General features: G+C 26.3%; 5 protein-coding genes across 15 annotated transcripts; 1 reads left to right on the top strand and 4 right to left on the bottom strand.

Annotated features, from left to right (window-relative positions):
- Nucleotides 1-35: 35 nt before the first annotated feature.
- ND-MLRQ (NADH dehydrogenase (ubiquinone) MLRQ subunit) lies at nucleotides 36-731 on the bottom strand. The gene is made up of 3 exons (XM_003689971.4): nucleotides 642-731; nucleotides 425-571; nucleotides 36-264 (listed from the first exon to the last, which is right to left on the bottom strand). The coding sequence occupies exons 1-3, from the start codon at nucleotides 693-695 to the stop codon at nucleotides 211-213; spliced, it is 255 nt and encodes an 84-aa protein (XP_003690019.1). The 5' UTR covers nucleotides 696-731; the 3' UTR covers nucleotides 36-210.
- A 335-nt stretch (nucleotides 732-1,066) lies between these two features.
- FER (tyrosine-protein kinase Fer) lies at nucleotides 1,067-7,462 on the top strand. Of its 4 annotated transcripts, none has more exons than XM_003689956.4 (15): nucleotides 1,067-1,597; nucleotides 1,693-1,866; nucleotides 1,932-2,028; nucleotides 2,092-2,287; nucleotides 2,483-2,620; nucleotides 2,690-2,899; nucleotides 2,995-3,178; nucleotides 3,333-3,503; nucleotides 3,850-4,080; nucleotides 4,166-4,342; nucleotides 4,564-4,777; nucleotides 4,895-5,047; nucleotides 5,134-5,256; nucleotides 5,333-5,455; nucleotides 5,888-7,462. In XM_003689956.4, exons 1-15 carry the CDS (start codon nucleotides 1,385-1,387, stop codon nucleotides 6,028-6,030), a joined length of 2,547 nt encoding a protein of 848 aa, XP_003690004.1. In that variant the 5' UTR covers nucleotides 1,067-1,384; the 3' UTR covers nucleotides 6,031-7,462. The 4 variants fall into 4 exon arrangements, with proteins under 4 accessions (XP_003690004.1, XP_086759963.1, XP_086759961.1 ...); XM_086903837.1 differs by having other exon boundaries at nucleotides 3,312-3,503; nucleotides 4,166-4,315; XM_086903835.1 differs by having other exon boundaries at nucleotides 3,312-3,503.
- Nucleotides 7,461-11,053, bottom strand: eIF2Balpha (eukaryotic translation initiation factor 2B subunit alpha). 4 transcript variants are annotated; one of them, XM_012487519.3, is made up of 9 exons: nucleotides 10,840-11,053; nucleotides 9,085-9,111; nucleotides 8,919-9,020; nucleotides 8,710-8,849; nucleotides 8,419-8,535; nucleotides 8,229-8,341; nucleotides 7,998-8,142; nucleotides 7,802-7,927; nucleotides 7,461-7,720 (listed from the first exon to the last, which is right to left on the bottom strand). In XM_012487519.3, the coding sequence occupies exons 2-9, from the start codon at nucleotides 9,095-9,097 to the stop codon at nucleotides 7,571-7,573; spliced, it is 906 nt and encodes a 301-aa protein (XP_012342973.1). In that variant the 5' UTR covers nucleotides 9,098-9,111; nucleotides 10,840-11,053; the 3' UTR covers nucleotides 7,461-7,570. The 4 variants fall into 4 exon arrangements, with proteins under 4 accessions (XP_012342973.1, XP_086759984.1, XP_003690058.1 ...); XM_086903858.1 differs by having other exon boundaries at nucleotides 9,085-9,136; nucleotides 10,840-10,950; XM_003690010.3 differs by lacking the exon at nucleotides 10,840-11,053 and adding an exon at nucleotides 9,514-9,895 and having other exon boundaries at nucleotides 9,085-9,136.
- On the bottom strand, nucleotides 10,637-12,941 carry LOC147658223 (uncharacterized). Its single transcript, XM_086903855.1, has 6 exons — nucleotides 12,298-12,941; nucleotides 12,116-12,231; nucleotides 11,714-12,027; nucleotides 11,452-11,614; nucleotides 11,145-11,359; nucleotides 10,637-11,053 (listed from the first exon to the last, which is right to left on the bottom strand). The coding sequence occupies exons 1-6, from the start codon at nucleotides 12,374-12,376 to the stop codon at nucleotides 10,852-10,854; spliced, it is 1,089 nt and encodes a 362-aa protein (XP_086759981.1). The 5' UTR covers nucleotides 12,377-12,941; the 3' UTR covers nucleotides 10,637-10,851.
- Nucleotides 12,610-17,435, bottom strand: LOC100863159 (proclotting enzyme). 5 transcript variants are annotated; one of them, XM_086903841.1, is made up of 9 exons: nucleotides 16,878-17,435; nucleotides 15,190-15,267; nucleotides 14,748-15,071; nucleotides 14,344-14,668; nucleotides 14,111-14,241; nucleotides 13,943-14,041; nucleotides 13,669-13,861; nucleotides 13,311-13,588; nucleotides 12,610-13,171 (listed from the first exon to the last, which is right to left on the bottom strand). In XM_086903841.1, the coding sequence occupies exons 1-9, from the start codon at nucleotides 16,897-16,899 to the stop codon at nucleotides 12,876-12,878; spliced, it is 1,746 nt and encodes a 581-aa protein (XP_086759967.1). In that variant the 5' UTR covers nucleotides 16,900-17,435; the 3' UTR covers nucleotides 12,610-12,875. The 5 variants fall into 5 exon arrangements, with proteins under 5 accessions (XP_086759967.1, XP_031772803.1, XP_086759964.1 ...); XM_031916943.2 differs by having other exon boundaries at nucleotides 13,669-13,864; nucleotides 16,878-17,063; XM_086903838.1 differs by having other exon boundaries at nucleotides 13,669-13,864; nucleotides 15,190-15,369; nucleotides 16,878-17,047.
- Between the last annotated feature and the right edge of the window lie 31 nt (nucleotides 17,436-17,466).

The raw sequence follows: 17,466 nt of genomic DNA, 5'->3' as shown, positions 1-17,466 counted from the left end.
TCTATAATATAAATCATAAAATAAAGAATATAAACTTTATTATTTAAATTTTTATTTCTTAAATATTATTTAAATTTTTATAATACAAGTTTTGTAAAATATTTTAATAACATTGACAACAAATCTAATTTAAATATAATATAAAGTATAAATTAATTTGATTTCTACATAATTTTCTTTAATTAAGACTAGTTTACAAAATATATACTTTTAATATTGTGGAGGTTTTGCTCTGAAGTTAGTTGTATCATGAACACTAATAAACTGAAAATAAAAATGAAAAAAATTGAATAATTATATAAATTTTAGATTATTAATTATTTAAAATTGTTGTTAGTCAATTATTATTTTATTTGATATTAAAATTGAAACATTATTTTTTAATTATATTATTTCTATCATTCTCGTTATATGTTCAACATACCTTATAATCTTTATCTTTATATTCATTCCATGGTTCAGGATTGCGTCTACTATTCCACGTAACATCAGGACTTCGCAAAGCAAGGCGTAATAAATAACCAGTAGCAGCGAATGCTCCAAATCCGATGCAGAAGAATAATGGCAATAACTAAAGAAAAATCAATAATAATTTTATCATGATTATGACTTTTTTTTCACAATGCTGTTTTTTCACATACCATAGAATTTTTTTTCAGAGATTCTTTTGTAAGACCTTGCATTTTACCACCCATTTTGTTGCGTATTAATATTACAATAAACTACAGTAAGTGATCTTTCTCTTACGAATATTCGTATGCAATTGACTATATAGTAATAAGATACTTATTTAAATCTCGAAAATTTTCATAAAAATGAACCTTTAACTATTTTAAGCATTGATATTAAACTTTATAGATTAACAGTGCGATATTGATTAGAAAATTACAATATTAATAATTTAAAAAAATTTTTAATTAATAAAGTTATATACTGAAATAAAAAAAAATAAAATAAATTTTTTTCATTTAATTTCAAAAAAGAAAAAACAAGTTATTAGTTCATATTTTTAATGTATTATTGATTTTATACATTGGTTTCTATTTTTATCAAAGTTGAATTGATCATCTATTTTATTTGTTGTTTCATGACGGTATTTCTGGAATAAAAGTAAATTTTTGCACTTTGAGGTCTGTATAAATATAAGTGTTGATCTCAGCCAAGTGAGCTGTAGTAGAGATATATAATAATCTGATTAAATAATGTATACATAAATCTGTGTTTGCAATGTAATATTTCGATGAATGATTCATTGAGGTTCATTAGATTCTTTGCTAACATTAATGTCACTACATTTGTCTAGCATAAGAATGAATTTTTGTTCGTGACACGTCTAAAGAAGTCGGTAAGACGACGATTTTTAGTTTTATATACGATAAGCGGGATGGGTTTTTCTACGAGTTTACAAGGACAGTCATCACATGAGGCGTTACTCGCCCGTCAAGATGCTGAAATTAAACTTCTGGAAACAATGAGACGATGTTTAACGATTAAAGTTAAATCAGATCGTGAATATGCTTCAACGATCTGTTCCTTGACGATGCAAGGGAAGAAGATTGAACGTAATGAGGATCTTGTTGGTAGTCTAATAGCACAAGTATGTGTTCAAAATTGAAATGAATATTTATAATTTTTCTTAAATGTGTATAATAATTTCTCAGAAACATTTGCTTACATAGTATTATATTGTAGAGTTGGAAGGATATCATGGATTCTATTGATCAAACAGCAAAATTAATCAAACAACAAGCAGACTCTATTGAAGCTATAGTAGTTGAACATATTACAACATTACATTCTGAAAGAAGACGAGCTAGAAAAATATATCAAGAAGAACAAACATGGTTAAACAATCAATTTCAACAGGTATAAATAAATAATAAAAGTATTAAATTTTATATTACATATTACACATTTATTGTATCTTCTAGTTAACTGATGATGTTGCCAGGAAAAAATTAGAGTATCAGAAAAATCTAGAAATGTATAAATTGATGAGATCCCGTTTTGAAGAACATTATGTCAAATGTAAGTATTTATATTTTATAATTAATTTACAATTAATTGTTATTATCTATGATATATGTTTAGCGGGTAGAGTTGGTAGAAAATTGGATGAAGTAAGAGAAAAATATCAAAAAGCTTGTAGAAAACTTCATCTTACCCACAATGAATATGTATTACTTTTGGGTGCTGTGACAGAGTGTGAACATGACTTAAGAACTTGTTACTTACCAAGCTTACTTCATCGACAACAGGCAATTCATCAAGAATTTATAACATCATGGTAAGCATTTTGTTGATTCTAAATTCTGAAAAATTTTGTAATGTATTTCTTTGTTGTATTCTATGAAATACTTATTTATTTTACATGAAACTTTCATGCAAACATATGGTAATAGAAAAGGTAAACATTAATGATTGTTATAATAACAATATCCATTATATCACAAATATAAAAACATTGTTCTTTGCATGATAGGAAAACCATACTTCAGGATATAGTGAAATATTCTGATTTTACAACAGATAAATTTCAAGAAATACATCGGCGAATGCAAAAAGCTGTAGATTGTGTAAAACCTGTAGAAGAATATAGGGATTTTATAGGAAAACACAGGTATTCATTTCAAATTTACTTTTATCAATGTAATTTTTCAAATTAAAAATTTGTTAACATTTGTTATAGAACGCGACCTGCATCTCCAATAAGATTTATTTTCGATGAGAATCTTGTGGATGATACATCGGGAAAATTATTACCAAATAAATTAACAGTAGATAATTTAACTATAGATTGGTTAAGAAATCGATTAACAGAATTAGAAAATTCATTAAAAGCGACTCAACAAAGCCGACAAAATCCACAATATCCATCGGAAAATAATAGCGATTCTAAGTAAGAATATTTTATTTAAAAATAAATTATTATATTTTTATTAATATTGATAATATTAAAATATATATTTTTTCTTTTTCTTATTTTCTTATTAGAATATCGATTTTGGATTATTCCCGCGAAAGAGAAGAGTTACGATTACGTTGTCAAGAAAAAAAACTTCAACGACAAGTGGATGTTATTAGAGCTGCTTTGAATGAATTAGGTTGTGAAGAATTACCACTTGGTTATGATCTCTCAATGGAAAGTTCTTTTGCTGACTCACCTTCTATTAGCAAGGTAATTAAAATTATATACAAATTGAATATTTCTATAAATGTTCTATAATTACCTTGTTAAGAAAATTATTGTATTTCAAATAGTTTTTCGATATAAAGCAACTCTATTTGATTGATATTATGATTGATATTAGTTAGCATCACTGCCCTTGCAGAAAAATACAGTTGCAGATATTGGTCTGTTTACATTACGAAGAAATCAACGATTCATGACAATATTTAGATCTCCCTTCAAATCTTTACCAATAATAAACGACACAAAAGATGGAACAATTAGATCGAGTAGTGAAGGTCCTACTCCAAAAGCAGATAATACTCTACCAGTTGTATGTTTTTTTTATATGTTACCCGTTTATTGTAAAGATATAAATATGTTTTATGCATAATTGCTTCTTTCTTATCATATATATCAAATGCTTATGAAAGAATGTGTGTCATAAAAAGTTTATCAAATTGAATTGATAACAATTTTATTTTTGATTTTTAATATTAAGCATGTTTATCCTGTTTATAAATTACATTCAATTGTTTTTAAAACTAACATTTGTGATGCAATTAGCAATAATAATTACAGGTAATGATAGGTAGAAAGAGAAATTTTGTACTAGGTGTGATGATTCTAGGTGATGAATATTTGTTTGTTAGATACAGTATTATATATTATTGTTATAGGCATCTTTTCGGATTTCACATTTAACAACTAATCAAAAGGGAAATGGAAATGGAGGTCTTATGGAAGAAGAATGGTTTCATGGTGTGCTACCGAGAGAAGAAGTTGTAAGATTACTCGTCACCGAAGGAGACTTTTTAGTACGCGAAACAACAAGAAACGATGAGTGCCAAATAGTTTTATCTGTCTGTTGGGATGGACACAAGCATTTTATAGTTCAAACTACTCCTGAAGTAAGCAATTATTTAATTTGATACTATATTTCTATATAGAGGATACAGAAACAAATGTATTTGTATGTATTTTTATTAATTTTAGGGACATTACAGATTTGAAGGTCCTACGTTTCCATCAATTCAAGAGTTAATCAGACATCAATGGTTATCTGGATTACCAGTTACCAGTCGATCTGGAGCTATTCTCAAAACACCAATTTTACGTGAACGTTGGGAACTTAATAACGATGATGTAATTCTCCTAGAAAAAATAGGACGGGTATATTAAAATTTAAAAAAAAAGAAATTATTTTAGTTTTTTGCATTTCGAAATATCTTATTATTATATATTGCATATCTAATTATTACATAAATGAATTATATAAATTTAGCTTACTTTAATAAATTATAATATTTTAAATTTTTAAAATTTGTCATTTCAAAAAATTCACACATGAATTGTATAAAATTAGATATTTATAAAATATTATGTATTTTTAGGGTAACTTTGGAGATGTATATAAAGCTCAATTAAAAACCTGTAAGACTGAGGTGGCTGTAAAAACTTGTAAAGTAACGCTACCGGATGAACAAAAACGTAAATTTTTACAAGAAGGACGCATATTAAAACAATATGATCATCCAAATATAGTAAAGCTAATTGGAATTTGTGTCCAAAAACAACCTATTATGATTGTTATGGAATTGGTTCCCGGTATGTTGAGTAAATTAATAAATTTAATAAAAAACTTTTAATTTTTAATTTTGGAATTAAAAACTTTTCAAATTATGGAATATAATTATTTGTTAATATTAAATTAATATATAATAGGCGGTTCACTGTTAACTTATTTAAGAAAAAATACTAATACTATTACACAACAAGAACAGCTTCGAATGTGTAAAGATGCAGCTGCAGGTATGCGCTATTTGGAATCTAAATATTGTATTCATAGAGACTTAGCTGCTCGGAACTGTCTCGTAGGTAAAAATATTTTGATTTTTAATTATTATAAAAATAATTTACAAAATATGTGAATTAGAATACCAGAAATAATATTATATTTTTAGGATATGAATCTATAGTAAAAATATCAGATTTTGGAATGTCACGAGAAGAAGAAGAATATATAGTTTCAGATGGTATGAAACAAATTCCAATTAAATGGACTGCACCAGAAGCATTAAATTTCGGTATTTAAGAAAATGTTACATATAATATATATATTAAGAATTTTAATATTATTTTTTATTATAATATTTTCAATAGGCAAATATACATCACTTTGTGATGTATGGAGTTATGGAATCTTAATGTGGGAGATATTTTCTAAAGGTGGAAATCCTTACAGTGGAATGTCTAATTCTCAAGCTCGCGAAAAGATAGATGCAGGTAATGTTTAAATTACAATATATAATATTTATCACATTGTTATTATTCCAATAGATCCTCTATATAATGCAATTAAGGTATATATATATATATAATGTATTGTATGAATTCACATTATAACAAATGTTGTACGAGAATTTTCTTTGTATAATAATTATTATCATGTCATATTTTATGTTTTATTTTTTATCAAACAAAACAATTTTTTAAAAATGAATGACATATATATGTTATTGATTAAAAAAAAAAAAAAAACATATATGAAGCGTTGTACGAATCGCATAATGAAAACAATAATCGCAATATTTTTAACGCATTATAGAAATTTGCATTATATAAGATTCTATTGTATTATAATCTAAAACTAAATAGAATAGAATAGAAAATTTATATAGAACAAAAGATAAATAAATAAAGATTTCTTACCTCTAGGTTATCGCATGCCAGCACCAGAAAATACACCTGACGAAATATACCGTTTAATGTTACGATGTTGGGAATATGAACCTGAAAAACGTCCTCATTTCGATCAGATATACACTGTTGTTGAAACACTTTCTCAAGCGTATTTATAAATAATAATAAGTTTAAATTGGTGCTAAAATCTTTGTATCGTTAATATTATTCTTTTCACATTGTTTATTATAATAATCAATTTTTTCATATATCTTAAAAATCTTATAAAAGTTCAGATTAGAGCTTTAAAAAGCAATGTTAAAACATTGCTAAAAACGTACATGATAGATTTATGATTTACTATAAAAATCTCGCAATAATGTATTTTGAAAGAAAAAACTTTTACACACTTATATTTTTATATATATATATATATATATATATATTAACTTGGAATAAGATCATATTATTTTAATTATTAATAATTATAAAATCTTGAATATTTAAATTCAATAAGAAAAAATTTTAATAATTACCAATAACTCATTTATTATAAGATATTCGTTTGTAAATATTATTTTTTATCTTTTTTCCTAAAGTGATATATAATAATATTCCAGAATAAATTAATGATTATACTGCAATTTTAAAAATATATTACATTTAATGAAAATCAAATCAAATGTAAACAGAGTTGAAAGTGAGCTTTTCATAGTAAACCATCGATATTTCTATTTTTTCATTGTATTTATGTTATTATCAATAGAAAATATGAATATTTATCATATTATGATATAATCATATATAAAATTTTATTCAGTTTCTTTTAAAATTTGAAAAATCTTTAAGACTATTAGAATGATCCAATATCGATAAATTTTTTATTACTTATTTTTTTCATTTTTTATATTAATATTTCCGTCTTAATTCCTTATGTTATATATCCGTCCAAACGACAATTCAGTTTTAATAGCCAGTATTTATTGTTAAACGAAAAATGTTTAATCATGAATTATATTTATCTAGAAGAAATTTTCGCAATAAGCGTAGTAAACACATGTTAAATATAAAAAAACAAAATTATCTAATTATGAATATTTACTCAAAAACATTTACAATATCATATCGTTATTTCCCATGTTTCATTAAAATGAAACTAAATATAAAATATAAAAATTTTAAAACATTATTTATATATGTAACAAATATTGCAAATTTAAAAATTTTTTTTATAGTACATAATTTACTAATTAATTACAACAATTTTTTTTAATTTTGTTAAAAGTTATAAATCTTATATTATTGTTATTGCTGTGCAATATGCTCAATTATTGAGATGCATTATAGATTATTTGTATTTAATATAATAATGTGGTTATAGATATCGTATACATGTGTATATTGTGCGAGATGCGTAAGTCATCTTCTAATAAGTCATAACTAGGAGAAAATTTATAAATATTCAAAACAGTGTTGAACTTCTCTATTGTATTATAACAAAGAATAAGTGTTTTATCGTGTGTTATTTGGAAATGAGATTTTAAAAAACGAGTGTGTTATTCTACAATACTCAATATTATTTTAAGAATTAATAAAACTTATATCAAAGTTTTTTGTAAAGTTAAATATTTATTATTGTCATTGTATAAATAATTTTATTTCTATCTATATTTGTATTAAAATTATTTGTATATGTATTTTGGTATACTGATGTACATTTTACAAGTACAATTTAATAAGTTCATCACTTACAGCTGAAGGTGTTAATATACCTAAATCAGTAAAGAGAAGACTAATATAATGCGGCGGCGTATAATCAACTAATGGATGTTCTTTCTGCAAATCTTTTTTTAATGTACTTGCTGTATACTGTAAAAGAAAAAACAAAACAAAAATTTTTTAAATATTCTATATCTTGGTTAAAAATAATAGAAAATTTTAATATTTTACTTTAAATTCATTTGGAAGATCTACTTGATTTAAGGGATATATTCTTGAAAATTTGAAACTCTCTGTTAAGACATAAAATGGTTTCTTCACCTCTTTAGCACACATTGCCATTGTATATGTGCCAACCTATAAATCAATATCAATGAAGATGAAAATTATAATGTCAGTTAAGAATGATTAATTAAGAAAATTATACCTTATTAATAACACCTCCACTTTCTGCAACTCCTTCTGCTCCTACCATGACCATATCAACTTGTTCCATGACATATCCCATTGCAGAATCTAATATCAATGTACAAGATAAACCTAATTTTGTTAAATTTTCATGCATTTCTTCCCTGTCCATTAAAAAATAAAAAAGATAAATATATTGTACATTAAAATTTACATTTTAAATTATTAAAAATTATTAAAAAATATTTACCCACTATTATCTGGAGAAGAACATGTTACATATACTTCAAATATTTTATTACTTTCAACAGCTTCTTTCATTGCTTGTAATACAACTCTAGATTTTGAATGAGTAAGTATTTTCTGTAATAAACATAATAGAAAAATAAAAAACCAAAAAAAAATTTTCATAAAAGAATTCCAAAATAAATGAAAATTACAGAGCCATCCTTAATGAAATGTGCTGCAACTTTTGCTACTTTTCCTCTGGCAGCCACTAATTTCTCGTAAAACATTTTGCCTCTATGGAGCATAATACCTTTACATTCTGCAAATGACTAATAGAGTAATATAGGTAAATATAAATAATAATGCGATTTAAGATTTTGAATATATTCAAATAACTAACTGATCGAATATCATGAATATTAATATTAAAATAACAAAAAAAATTAAAAAAATTAGAATAAAAAGATTAAGGATTATGACAAATCATATTAATATATTCTTACAGGAGTATCTAATGTAGCCAAAGTTATAAAACGAAGAAATAATTCACTGCCAGATGCAATGGCAGTTACAGGATTTTCAGTAGATCTCATTGCATCTATTGCATTCTGTAAACAGTACCTGAGTTCTTGAACCGTTTCAGCTACGAGAGAAAGAAAAATATATAATAAAGACATATATTTTTTACAAATCTATTATGATATACTCTTACACTTTGAATACTCTAAAACTTTTAATAGTGTACGTATAGCAGCCATTCCAGCAGAAACATCTTTTTCATCTTTGATAATGTCATTAAAGTATTGACAGATTTCTGAAAAAAATAAGAATTAAAAAACATAACTGTTCTTTTAATTTATTATTTTGAAATTATTTACCTTCCTTCTCCATAACGTTGTCGTATGCTTGTTTCCAATATAAATAATATAACTATCAATTAGTAATTTTAGGTTAGTGTTTATATTCAGATATTTAAATATAAGAAAATATATATTTCGATGCATGTGTTATATATTCGCAATCTATATGTTTTACTAATATTTATTAAATTGTATTAAATTATAATGATTAAAAATAACTAAAAATAACTTAAAATTATTTATAAGTGCAAATAAAAAAAAATATTATAACAATGCGATGAACATTTTCATGCAACAATCTTATAAATTTGATAATTGAATATTATAATTTTTTATTGAATCATATTTGTAATATAATATAATGTATACGCATAGATGTGTTTTAAATATTGTAATATATATATTTATATGTAAGATGTAAAAGAAAATTCATTATTTAAAAAATACCGTTCTCGAATATATAATTCACTTTATTATTTTCTTTCTTGAAACTATATTTTTTGATCAATGAAATAGACAAATATATTGAAAATAATGGATAAATGCAATATTAAAACTATCTGAAGTGAGTATAAATATTAATATATGTTACAAATTAATTAGATTTTTCATTTTTATTTTTTTGATTTTGAATTTTTATAAAATATATTGACAAAATGTTTGTAAATGAAAATCAAAATTTATATTTTTAAATTAAATATTAGTTATATATAAATTATAAAGAGATTAGTTTAAATTAATGGCGAAACAAATGCAAATAAAATTTTTATATTTAAAAAAACAAATAAATAATATATGTGATGCGGATGTATAGGAATATATTAACTTATATGTATATTTACAAATATCATTAATTAACATCATATTTAGTTTAAATATTTCATAATAAATATTATAATTTATTTTATAAATTTAGAACATAATTTTGAAACATATCTATTAATATTATATAATTACAATAAAGAAAAAAATAATAAAAATAATAATAAAAAAATTATATATGAAGATAAATATTAAAGGAAATGAATAAATAAATATCTTTTATATAATAATGGAATTTTTTTTTATAATATTATCAAAATAAAAACATGCAATAATTATATATATCAGATTTTTTAAAATAAAATTTTAAATATTTTCAAGAAAAATTATAACTTATTTGAAAAGGAGCAACTTGAGAAATATTTTAAAATATAAAAAAATAAAAAAATATTTATATCCATTATATACATATTATATAGATATTTTAAATTTCATATATATTTTTGAATTTATATTTAATAATAAAACAATAATATTTTTGAAATTTAAAATAATAAATTAGTGCAAATAATATTCAATATATGCAATTTGGATATTACAATATAATCACTGTTAGTAAATATAAAAGGATATACAAACATAAAGTATAAATAAAACTATTTAATTATTTAATTTTTGGTTTAATTGTTGGAATTATTATTGAATTTAAATTTAAATTCTTTATTATTTTTTCATTAATTGAGCAAAATCTTGTTAAAAAGAAATAAGACTATAAAATAAATATATTAATTAAATCAAACGTGAAAAATTTATTCAAAATTGTTATTTTATTTGATCAGTAATTATAACTACTATAAGTATACAAAATATGTCGCATTTATAAAGTGAATAATCGCTATTTAACATATTTTATTTTTTTACTGATCTTGATATTAGGAATTCTATATGTAATTTTATTTACATATTTTTTTAGAAACGATCGAGATAGAAATAATTTCTCATATATAGTACAATTGTAAGTACTTATCTGATATAAAACTTTTCATTTCCATAATAGAAAGGTTGACAATAAAACGATCGTACAAGATGTCGACGTTCACGTAAATATTTGTTATGAAGTGCGCAATTCAATTGATTTAACCAAGAACAAAATATAATACTTTCAATAGAATTAATCATTGAAGACGCTCTATTTTTTCTATCGTTGTTAGGAATATTTGATTCTCTAAAAATTATGAAAACAATTTTTTATTTTCTTTTTTCTTTTTTTTTTTTATATAATGGAAATTATGTAAAATACATTTAAAAGATTTTACCGCACAATACTCGGTTCATTTCTCTTTTCTTTATGTACTTTCATATTCTTTTCGTCTCCAAATGAATTTGGAATAAATTCTTCAATAATTTGTTTTTCATTCATTTTATTGCAATTAGATTTTACGTTACGATTATTTATCGCATTCATTTCAAAATGTTTTTTAGAAAGTAACTTTTGTTTTCGCCGATATTTATTTTCCTTGCGTATTTGCGTCTTAACAAGTAAAAAAAAAAATTATAAATTAAAATTATTAAAGAATACGAATTATTTCAAAAGAAAATCGAGAAATTAATTATGATACAAACCTGTTGAGCAATTTTTTTCCATTTTGTATTTGTTAAATTTTCAAGTAATTTTTGCTGTTTTTCAGTTTCTATTTTTTTAAGTATTCGTTTATATGTAATAGTTTTCTTATTTTTCCAAGCTTCAAAGGATAATTTTTTTTCATTTTGTCGCTGACTTGCTAATCTATATTTTATTTTTTAAGCAAACAAGTATATGTTGCAAACTATTCTCTAAATTCAATAAATTTGATGAAATTTGATTTTTTATAAATAGAATAATAACCCATGCATATGATCAGAGTCAACCACAGAAACGTTGTTTGTCGCAATTTGTAATTTATCTGCTGCGCGGTTTGAGTTGCTCCAAAGTTCAATAACTTTAGTATCACCAATGATAGGAGAAAGATTAATGTCATCTAGTTTATTCAAATCCTCTTTTTCATTAATAAATTCCTTATTGTTAATCGAAACGAAGTTTGGTGTTTGTCTTATTTCTGTCACATCTTCTTGACTAGGCATTTTATGGAAAATCGTTACCGAAGTTCGCTTATATTTATAGCGACGCGATCTACGATGCGCTACCGTTGCTGATATATCCTAAAATTTGAAATGTAAATAGCACAATTAATTACAAAATTAACTATATAATTTTAATTAATTAAAATTTTTATCTAATAATTGGTACCTCTTTCGATTCTAAAGATTCTTCATTTTGTTTGTTATAGTTAACATTCTCTAATTCCAATAATTTCTTGAAATTCCATTTCTCATAAATCATTTGATGAAATTGTATAATTTGATCTATGCAGGATATTTTAAATGTATGTAATATACAGTAATAAAATGAACGTTAATTATTACACTAACCATTATTTTTTAGAGCTCCATCGATCATTTGTTCGACGAAACTTTTGAAATTTGGAACCGAATTACTTTTAGTTTTCATTCTGAAATGTCAAAGATTTCTAAATTGTTAGTCGTCTTTTTGTTATAAGAGCCAACGATTAAAATACATTGTAATTAAACGAATTATGTAATTTTAAATGAATAAACGAACGATAGATAGCCATAGGCAAACGATTTCTTGAAATTAAAACAATTGAAAAACAAATAATTGAGAGTTTACAGCTGCATTCGTATAAATAATATTTATTATTATTGCTAATAAATAAATAAATGTAATTTATTAAATTACGTATATTTGCATATATAAGTGTGCGCACGTATGTACAATTATTATAATATAATTTACAAATTTGTATAATTGCACAAATATATGTGCAGTTACACTAGTGCATATAATATAAAGAGGTAATGTATAAATTAAGATTCTTGGCACTCATATAATATACAAATAATATTACAAATAATATTGTACTACCGAGTAACAATCATGTCATGCAAAGTCGGAAATACAAATCAATTAGGATCAAAATTGCTCATGCTTAATTCAAATTATTTTTAATCCAGTCTATGTATTCGGTAACACGCGTATATACTCCCGGATATCCTGGTTCTCCACATTTATTACCAAACGAGACAATACCGATCTGAATCCATTTGCCATCTGCTCTAAGCATAAGTGGACCACCGGAATCACCTTGACAAGCATCTTTGCCGCCTTGACTATAACCAGCGCAAAGAAAATTACTAGTAATTGGTTGAAAATAAGCTGCATTGCAATCTTCGTTTCTCCATACTGGAAGCACTGCTTGCCGCTGTATCGTGCTTTCTTTTCCGCCTATCGAAAAAGATCATACAATAATTTTTTAATTCTTAAAAGTATCTTGAGAAAATAAAAAATAGAAATAATAAAAAAGAATGAGTGTGAATTGAGTATGTAACAAAAATAAAAGGAATAGAAAAGTATATATACACACCATAGTAAGTAGTGCCCCATCCAACAACGGTTGGTCTAGCACCAGCAAATCGTTCGTTTCGATAATGTGCTTGCGGTAAACAAATCGGTATTACATAAGGAGATTTTCGAACAGTTCTCGTCAACTCCAGAACTGCAATATCATTGTAAAACCCAACACGAGAAAATTTTGGATGTGCGTGAATTTGTTTAACCATGTAAGTTTCCGGTGCGGATGGTTCGTCATTTCTTTCGAGATCTATATCTCCAAGACGTACAGTGAACTGTTTTGCAGCAAATCTATTCGAAGATTCGAAAATCGATTTATTTGTTCTTGTGTAAAAATTTTGAAAACATTTACTTACAAACGAGTAACTTACGGCCGTTGACGGTGATCGCGTGTACAATGAGCCGCAGTTAAAATGTATCGCGATCCAATCAGAGATCCACCACACCAAAATTCCGTGCGTTTAGAGCCATGCAAAAAAATCGCTGCCATCCAAGGCCAACGTCCTGGAAGAGCTTCTTCTCCACCGACTACTCGATATTTACCCGAGTTTCTTACTCCGCATTCTACTACAAGAATTTATCCGTTGCTTATTCGTTCCTATGTATATGTGTTTTACGTTTCACATTTATAATAGGGACGTTTACCTTCGTCATCTTGTATAAAATTATTATCTATAGTGCTGCCGGATGTTGAAGATCCAAAGAAATTGATTGAATGGTTCACCGATGGATTGACAGGAGATACTGAAATAAATTCTATAATAAGTAATAGTCGTAATTGTAAGTTATATAATTATATAGTAATTGTGCTACCAGTTGTAATGACAGGGAACAATGGAATCGGTCGAGGAGTTTGATGTGGCTTCGTTGGTCGGACTGGTGGTCTCGATGGAGAATGTATGGGTGGCTCGATTCCTGGTGTTGAAATTGTACCAGTTATCGGGCTGAAAATTTCACACATATCCGATTTTTTTTAGGTTATGAGCGATCTTATGAGCTATATGAGCTATAACAAGCCATAACAAAACTATCATTATTGAATTTACCTAGTTCCATTATTGTCGATTTTATCTGTCAATGGGCAACAAACGCCCGGAACGAATAAACTTTTAAAGCATAATGATTGTCTGAGTTTGGTCAAATCAAGCAACAATTGAGGACAGTTACTTAAATCCTGACATTTTCCAAGATTGCCTTCTGCCGTAGTACAATCAACTGACGATATCATTGATTCCTTTTCCCTATTGTTTTGATTAATCTCTGCAGGAGAAGAAGAAACAGAAGAGACAGAGGAACTTTCGGTCGGTATAGGTCGCAAAGGTAAAGCTACACCTCGGACTAACGGTGCAATACTATCTGTTACATTGCGTCCTAAAAAGAAATAATAATTAAACTATACAAGATTCATAAATCATGGAAAAAGAAGACTTGAATTTTATCAAAATCTTACCTAAAATATTCTTCGAGATAGTGTATATAGCTGATGGTAATTCCTTTGGTGGATAATTTGAGTTCTCTACTCCTCTAGTCATATTAACGATATAACTCCCGACAGTATTTAAGGCGCCCAAAGTTTCGGTAATCGTAACCAGAGGATCCGGCTGTTCTCGTTTTTCTTTAACTTTCGCTAATCTTACGTAAGGTCTAATATGCGTATTTTTTCGAAAAATTGGTGGACCCAATCTTTGTGGATCACTATTATCCCATCTATCTGGTTCTCTCCATCCTCTTATCGGTGTTACAAATGTCTGAGATGTTCCAAATTTGTTTGATGCTGTATTGTTCATATCGCACGCATGTTATTAATGTTGTATATAAGGTTGATTGAATATCCGATTGAATTAATCAGCGTTTTTGTTTAACGAGGCAGATTAACGATGAAATTTACTTACCAGAATGATAACGATAGTGGGTGACTTCTTCGGTGTATGACCAAGAACTTGTTAGCAAACTCCAAATTATGCACAATTCTGAAACATTCGGGTACATCAAGCAGCATAGAATAGAGCGTACTTCATAAGCATCGATTATTCCGAAATCGATTTTTCTTTTTTCTTCCATAAAGAATAAAACTACGAATTAAAAGATAATAAAGATAATATAAGTAAATCACGATTTAAATCACGTAAAATTAAAAATGATGAAGATTATTACTGATTTCATATAATTGTGGAACAGCTACAGGCAAGATAATTATTACTTGAAAATCATTCTGGAAAATTAGCGATTCTCAGTCTACGATATGTCGAAGCGAATCTAAGTATTATAATTACTATATTACGTTATATTACTCGCGTTACTTTTTGAAATGTAATATTCGATATTATCGATAAATGTTGATCATTGTTGATTGATCATCACAGTGTTCAAAAATTTTTGAATCGTGTTTTATTATATTCGATTAATTAAACTTTTATTTTCTTCTTTATGTTAATAACCTATTAACACGATTTCTCGAGTATCTATTGCGAGACTAAAAGTAAAATCGATAGAAAAAGCGTGTTGGCATATGAGAAGTAATTCGATTCTCCGTGAAATCGAATCGGAAGCGTAACGAAACCATCGGTGAAACTTTTTCAATTTCGCGAATTTATTATGTTTGAATTTATTTCGAAATAGTACGCGCAAGTATTGACCTTTGCTCATGGAAGAATAGAAAAATCTCAAAAATCTGAAAAAACGCGTATCGTTAAGAACGATACACGCTTCCTTCTCAATCTTCTTTCTCAAGAAGAGAATAAAAGAAAGCGAACGATCAAGCGAACGTTTTTGGAATCTGTCTACGCACACGGACTTCATCGATGGTGAAAGTTGCTTGGCGAGAAAGCGCACCTTTCTTCCATTCACTGATTCATCATTTAGTTATATATATATATATATATATAGCAATGAAGCAGTAAATAGTGAGTTTAGTGATAAATTAAATCTGTTGAGTGGGAATACAATGATTATACATTTGATCCGTTAAAGATCATCCATCATTGTCGCTTTTTTTCTGCCTCGTAAAAAATTATGCTGTCCTCTTTTCAATTGTATAGTTAACGCTATCTTTACTTTCAATTGATGAGTTCTAGGAATATTGTTCTTTCGTAATTCAACGTTTATTCCTCATCTTATTTATTTTGAATGTGCAATACATTTTATCTTGTCTTTGAATTTAAACCGATTTAACCCGCATCATATGGGTTATACGATATAGATGTCAATTAATAATAATGTAACATTGAAAATCAATAACAATAAACGAAGTATAATTTAATGAAAGGAAATGCATAAAATAATATATACACAATTTATATGTGTAATTAGAATATGAAAAAATAATTTGAAAATATTAAATGTAATGATTTAAAGTTTTCGCGCCTAAATATAATCGCGAGGCAATGTGAATCAACATCCTTGATTTTTCATTTAAGTAGCGCGGAAACTGAATAGAATTGGTACTTTCAAGCATGATCTATTGTATTTTTCCCATTTTCTCATCGATGATGCAAATGTTAAATGTTAATAATAAATAAATATCATTCATAAAATTGTACGAAAGCGCATGTAAACCATATAAATCGTTCTAATCACTTACTCAAAACAGTGGACAATGACATCCTGATCCAGAGAAAACATTCAACCGATCTTTTTCACATTCCATACGGTTTTTAACACGATTATATTACAACACTTATTATTCGCGATCGGGCATACAACGTTCAACTATTTCAACAAAGTTATCGCGTTCGCGAGACTACCGGCGAATTGTCCATCGTCTATTGAGTTTTGACTGGGGGGGTGGGGGCTGACAAGAAGAGGGGGGGGCGGAAATAAGGTAGAGAAAACAAGAGAAAGGATCATGTGTGTAAATAAGAAAGAGAGAAGATGGAAGAAAAGAAGGAGAAAAAAGAGGGGGATAAATAAAAAAATTAAAATGGAGGAAGGAAACCATTGGAATCGTGCAATCATCACTACACCATGGGGTAAACCTCAATTAGGATGACTGTCCGTGAAAAGACCTCGACATACTTTGTTCTCGATGAAATGTTTCCCTCACTCTTTCCCATTCTCTCAATCTTTTCTCTTTTCTTCTTTCACAGTAACTATCATCCTTGACTCATTCGACTGAGGGAAAGTGTTCTCTCTATCGTGTGTTTTTATTCGTTCTCTTTTCACTCAACGAT

The sequence above is a fragment of the Apis florea genome, unplaced genomic scaffold (assembly GCF_048593485.1).
Source record: "Apis florea isolate Af1SG1 unplaced genomic scaffold, ASM4859348v1 contig_2293_pilon, whole genome shotgun sequence".
NCBI lineage: Eukaryota > Metazoa > Arthropoda > Insecta > Hymenoptera > Apidae > Apis > Apis florea.
Note: the sequence above shows the minus strand (reverse complement) of the source record. Positions and strands in the feature narration are given on the sequence as shown.

What these genes read in the sequence shown, in the direction of transcription:
- eIF2Balpha (XM_012487519.3), bottom strand. An exon ending in AGTTTTAGAGTATTCAAAGT is followed by an intron (nt 8,850 to 8,918) that starts GTAAGAGTATAT and finishes TTTCTCTCGTAG; the next exon opens with CTGAAACGGTTCAAGAACTC. An exon ending in ATTTCATTAAGGATGGCTCT is followed by an intron (nt 8,342 to 8,418) that starts GTAATTTTCATT and finishes TGTTTATTACAG; the next exon opens with AAAATACTTACTCATTCAAA.
- LOC100863159 (XM_086903838.1), bottom strand. Translation starts at nt 16,899, where the DNA reads ATGTCATTGTCCACTGTTTTGA. An exon ending in ATCGACAATAATGGAACTAG is followed by an intron (nt 14,242 to 14,343) that starts GTAAATTCAATA and finishes TGAAATTTTCAG; the next exon opens with CCCGATAACTGGTACAATTT. An exon ending in CGCGATCACCGTCAACGGCC is followed by an intron (nt 13,589 to 13,668) that starts GTAAGTTACTCG and finishes ATCTTCGAATAG; the next exon opens with ATTTGCTGCAAAACAGTTCA.
- FER (XM_086903835.1), top strand. Translation starts at nt 1,385, where the DNA reads ATGGGTTTTTCTACGAGTTTACAAGGACAGTCATCACATGAGGCGTTA. An exon ending in CAGATAATACTCTACCAGTT is followed by an intron (nt 3,504 to 3,849) that starts GTATGTTTTTTT and finishes TTATTGTTATAG; the next exon opens with GCATCTTTTCGGATTTCACA. An exon ending in TGTTATGGAATTGGTTCCCG is followed by an intron (nt 4,778 to 4,894) that starts GTATGTTGAGTA and finishes AATATATAATAG; the next exon opens with GCGGTTCACTGTTAACTTAT.
- ND-MLRQ (XM_003689971.4), bottom strand. Translation starts at nt 695, where the DNA reads ATGGGTGGTAAAATGCAAGGTCTTACAAAAGAATCTCTGAAAAAAAAT. An exon ending in CTCTGAAAAAAAATTCTATG is followed by an intron (nt 572 to 641) that starts GTATGTGAAAAA and finishes ATTTTTCTTTAG; the next exon opens with TTATTGCCATTATTCTTCTG. An exon ending in ATAAAGATAAAGATTATAAG is followed by an intron (nt 265 to 424) that starts GTATGTTGAACA and finishes TTTTATTTTCAG; the next exon opens with TTTATTAGTGTTCATGATAC.
- LOC147658223 (XM_086903855.1), bottom strand. Translation starts at nt 12,376, where the DNA reads ATGAAAACTAAAAGTAATTCGGTTCCAAATTTCAAAAGTTTCGTCGAA. An exon ending in GACTCTGATCATATGCATGG is followed by an intron (nt 11,615 to 11,713) that starts GTTATTATTCTA and finishes AATAAAATATAG; the next exon opens with ATTAGCAAGTCAGCGACAAA. An exon ending in AATGAACCGAGTATTGTGCG is followed by an intron (nt 11,054 to 11,144) that starts GTAAAATCTTTT and finishes CATAATTTTTAG; the next exon opens with AGAATCAAATATTCCTAACA.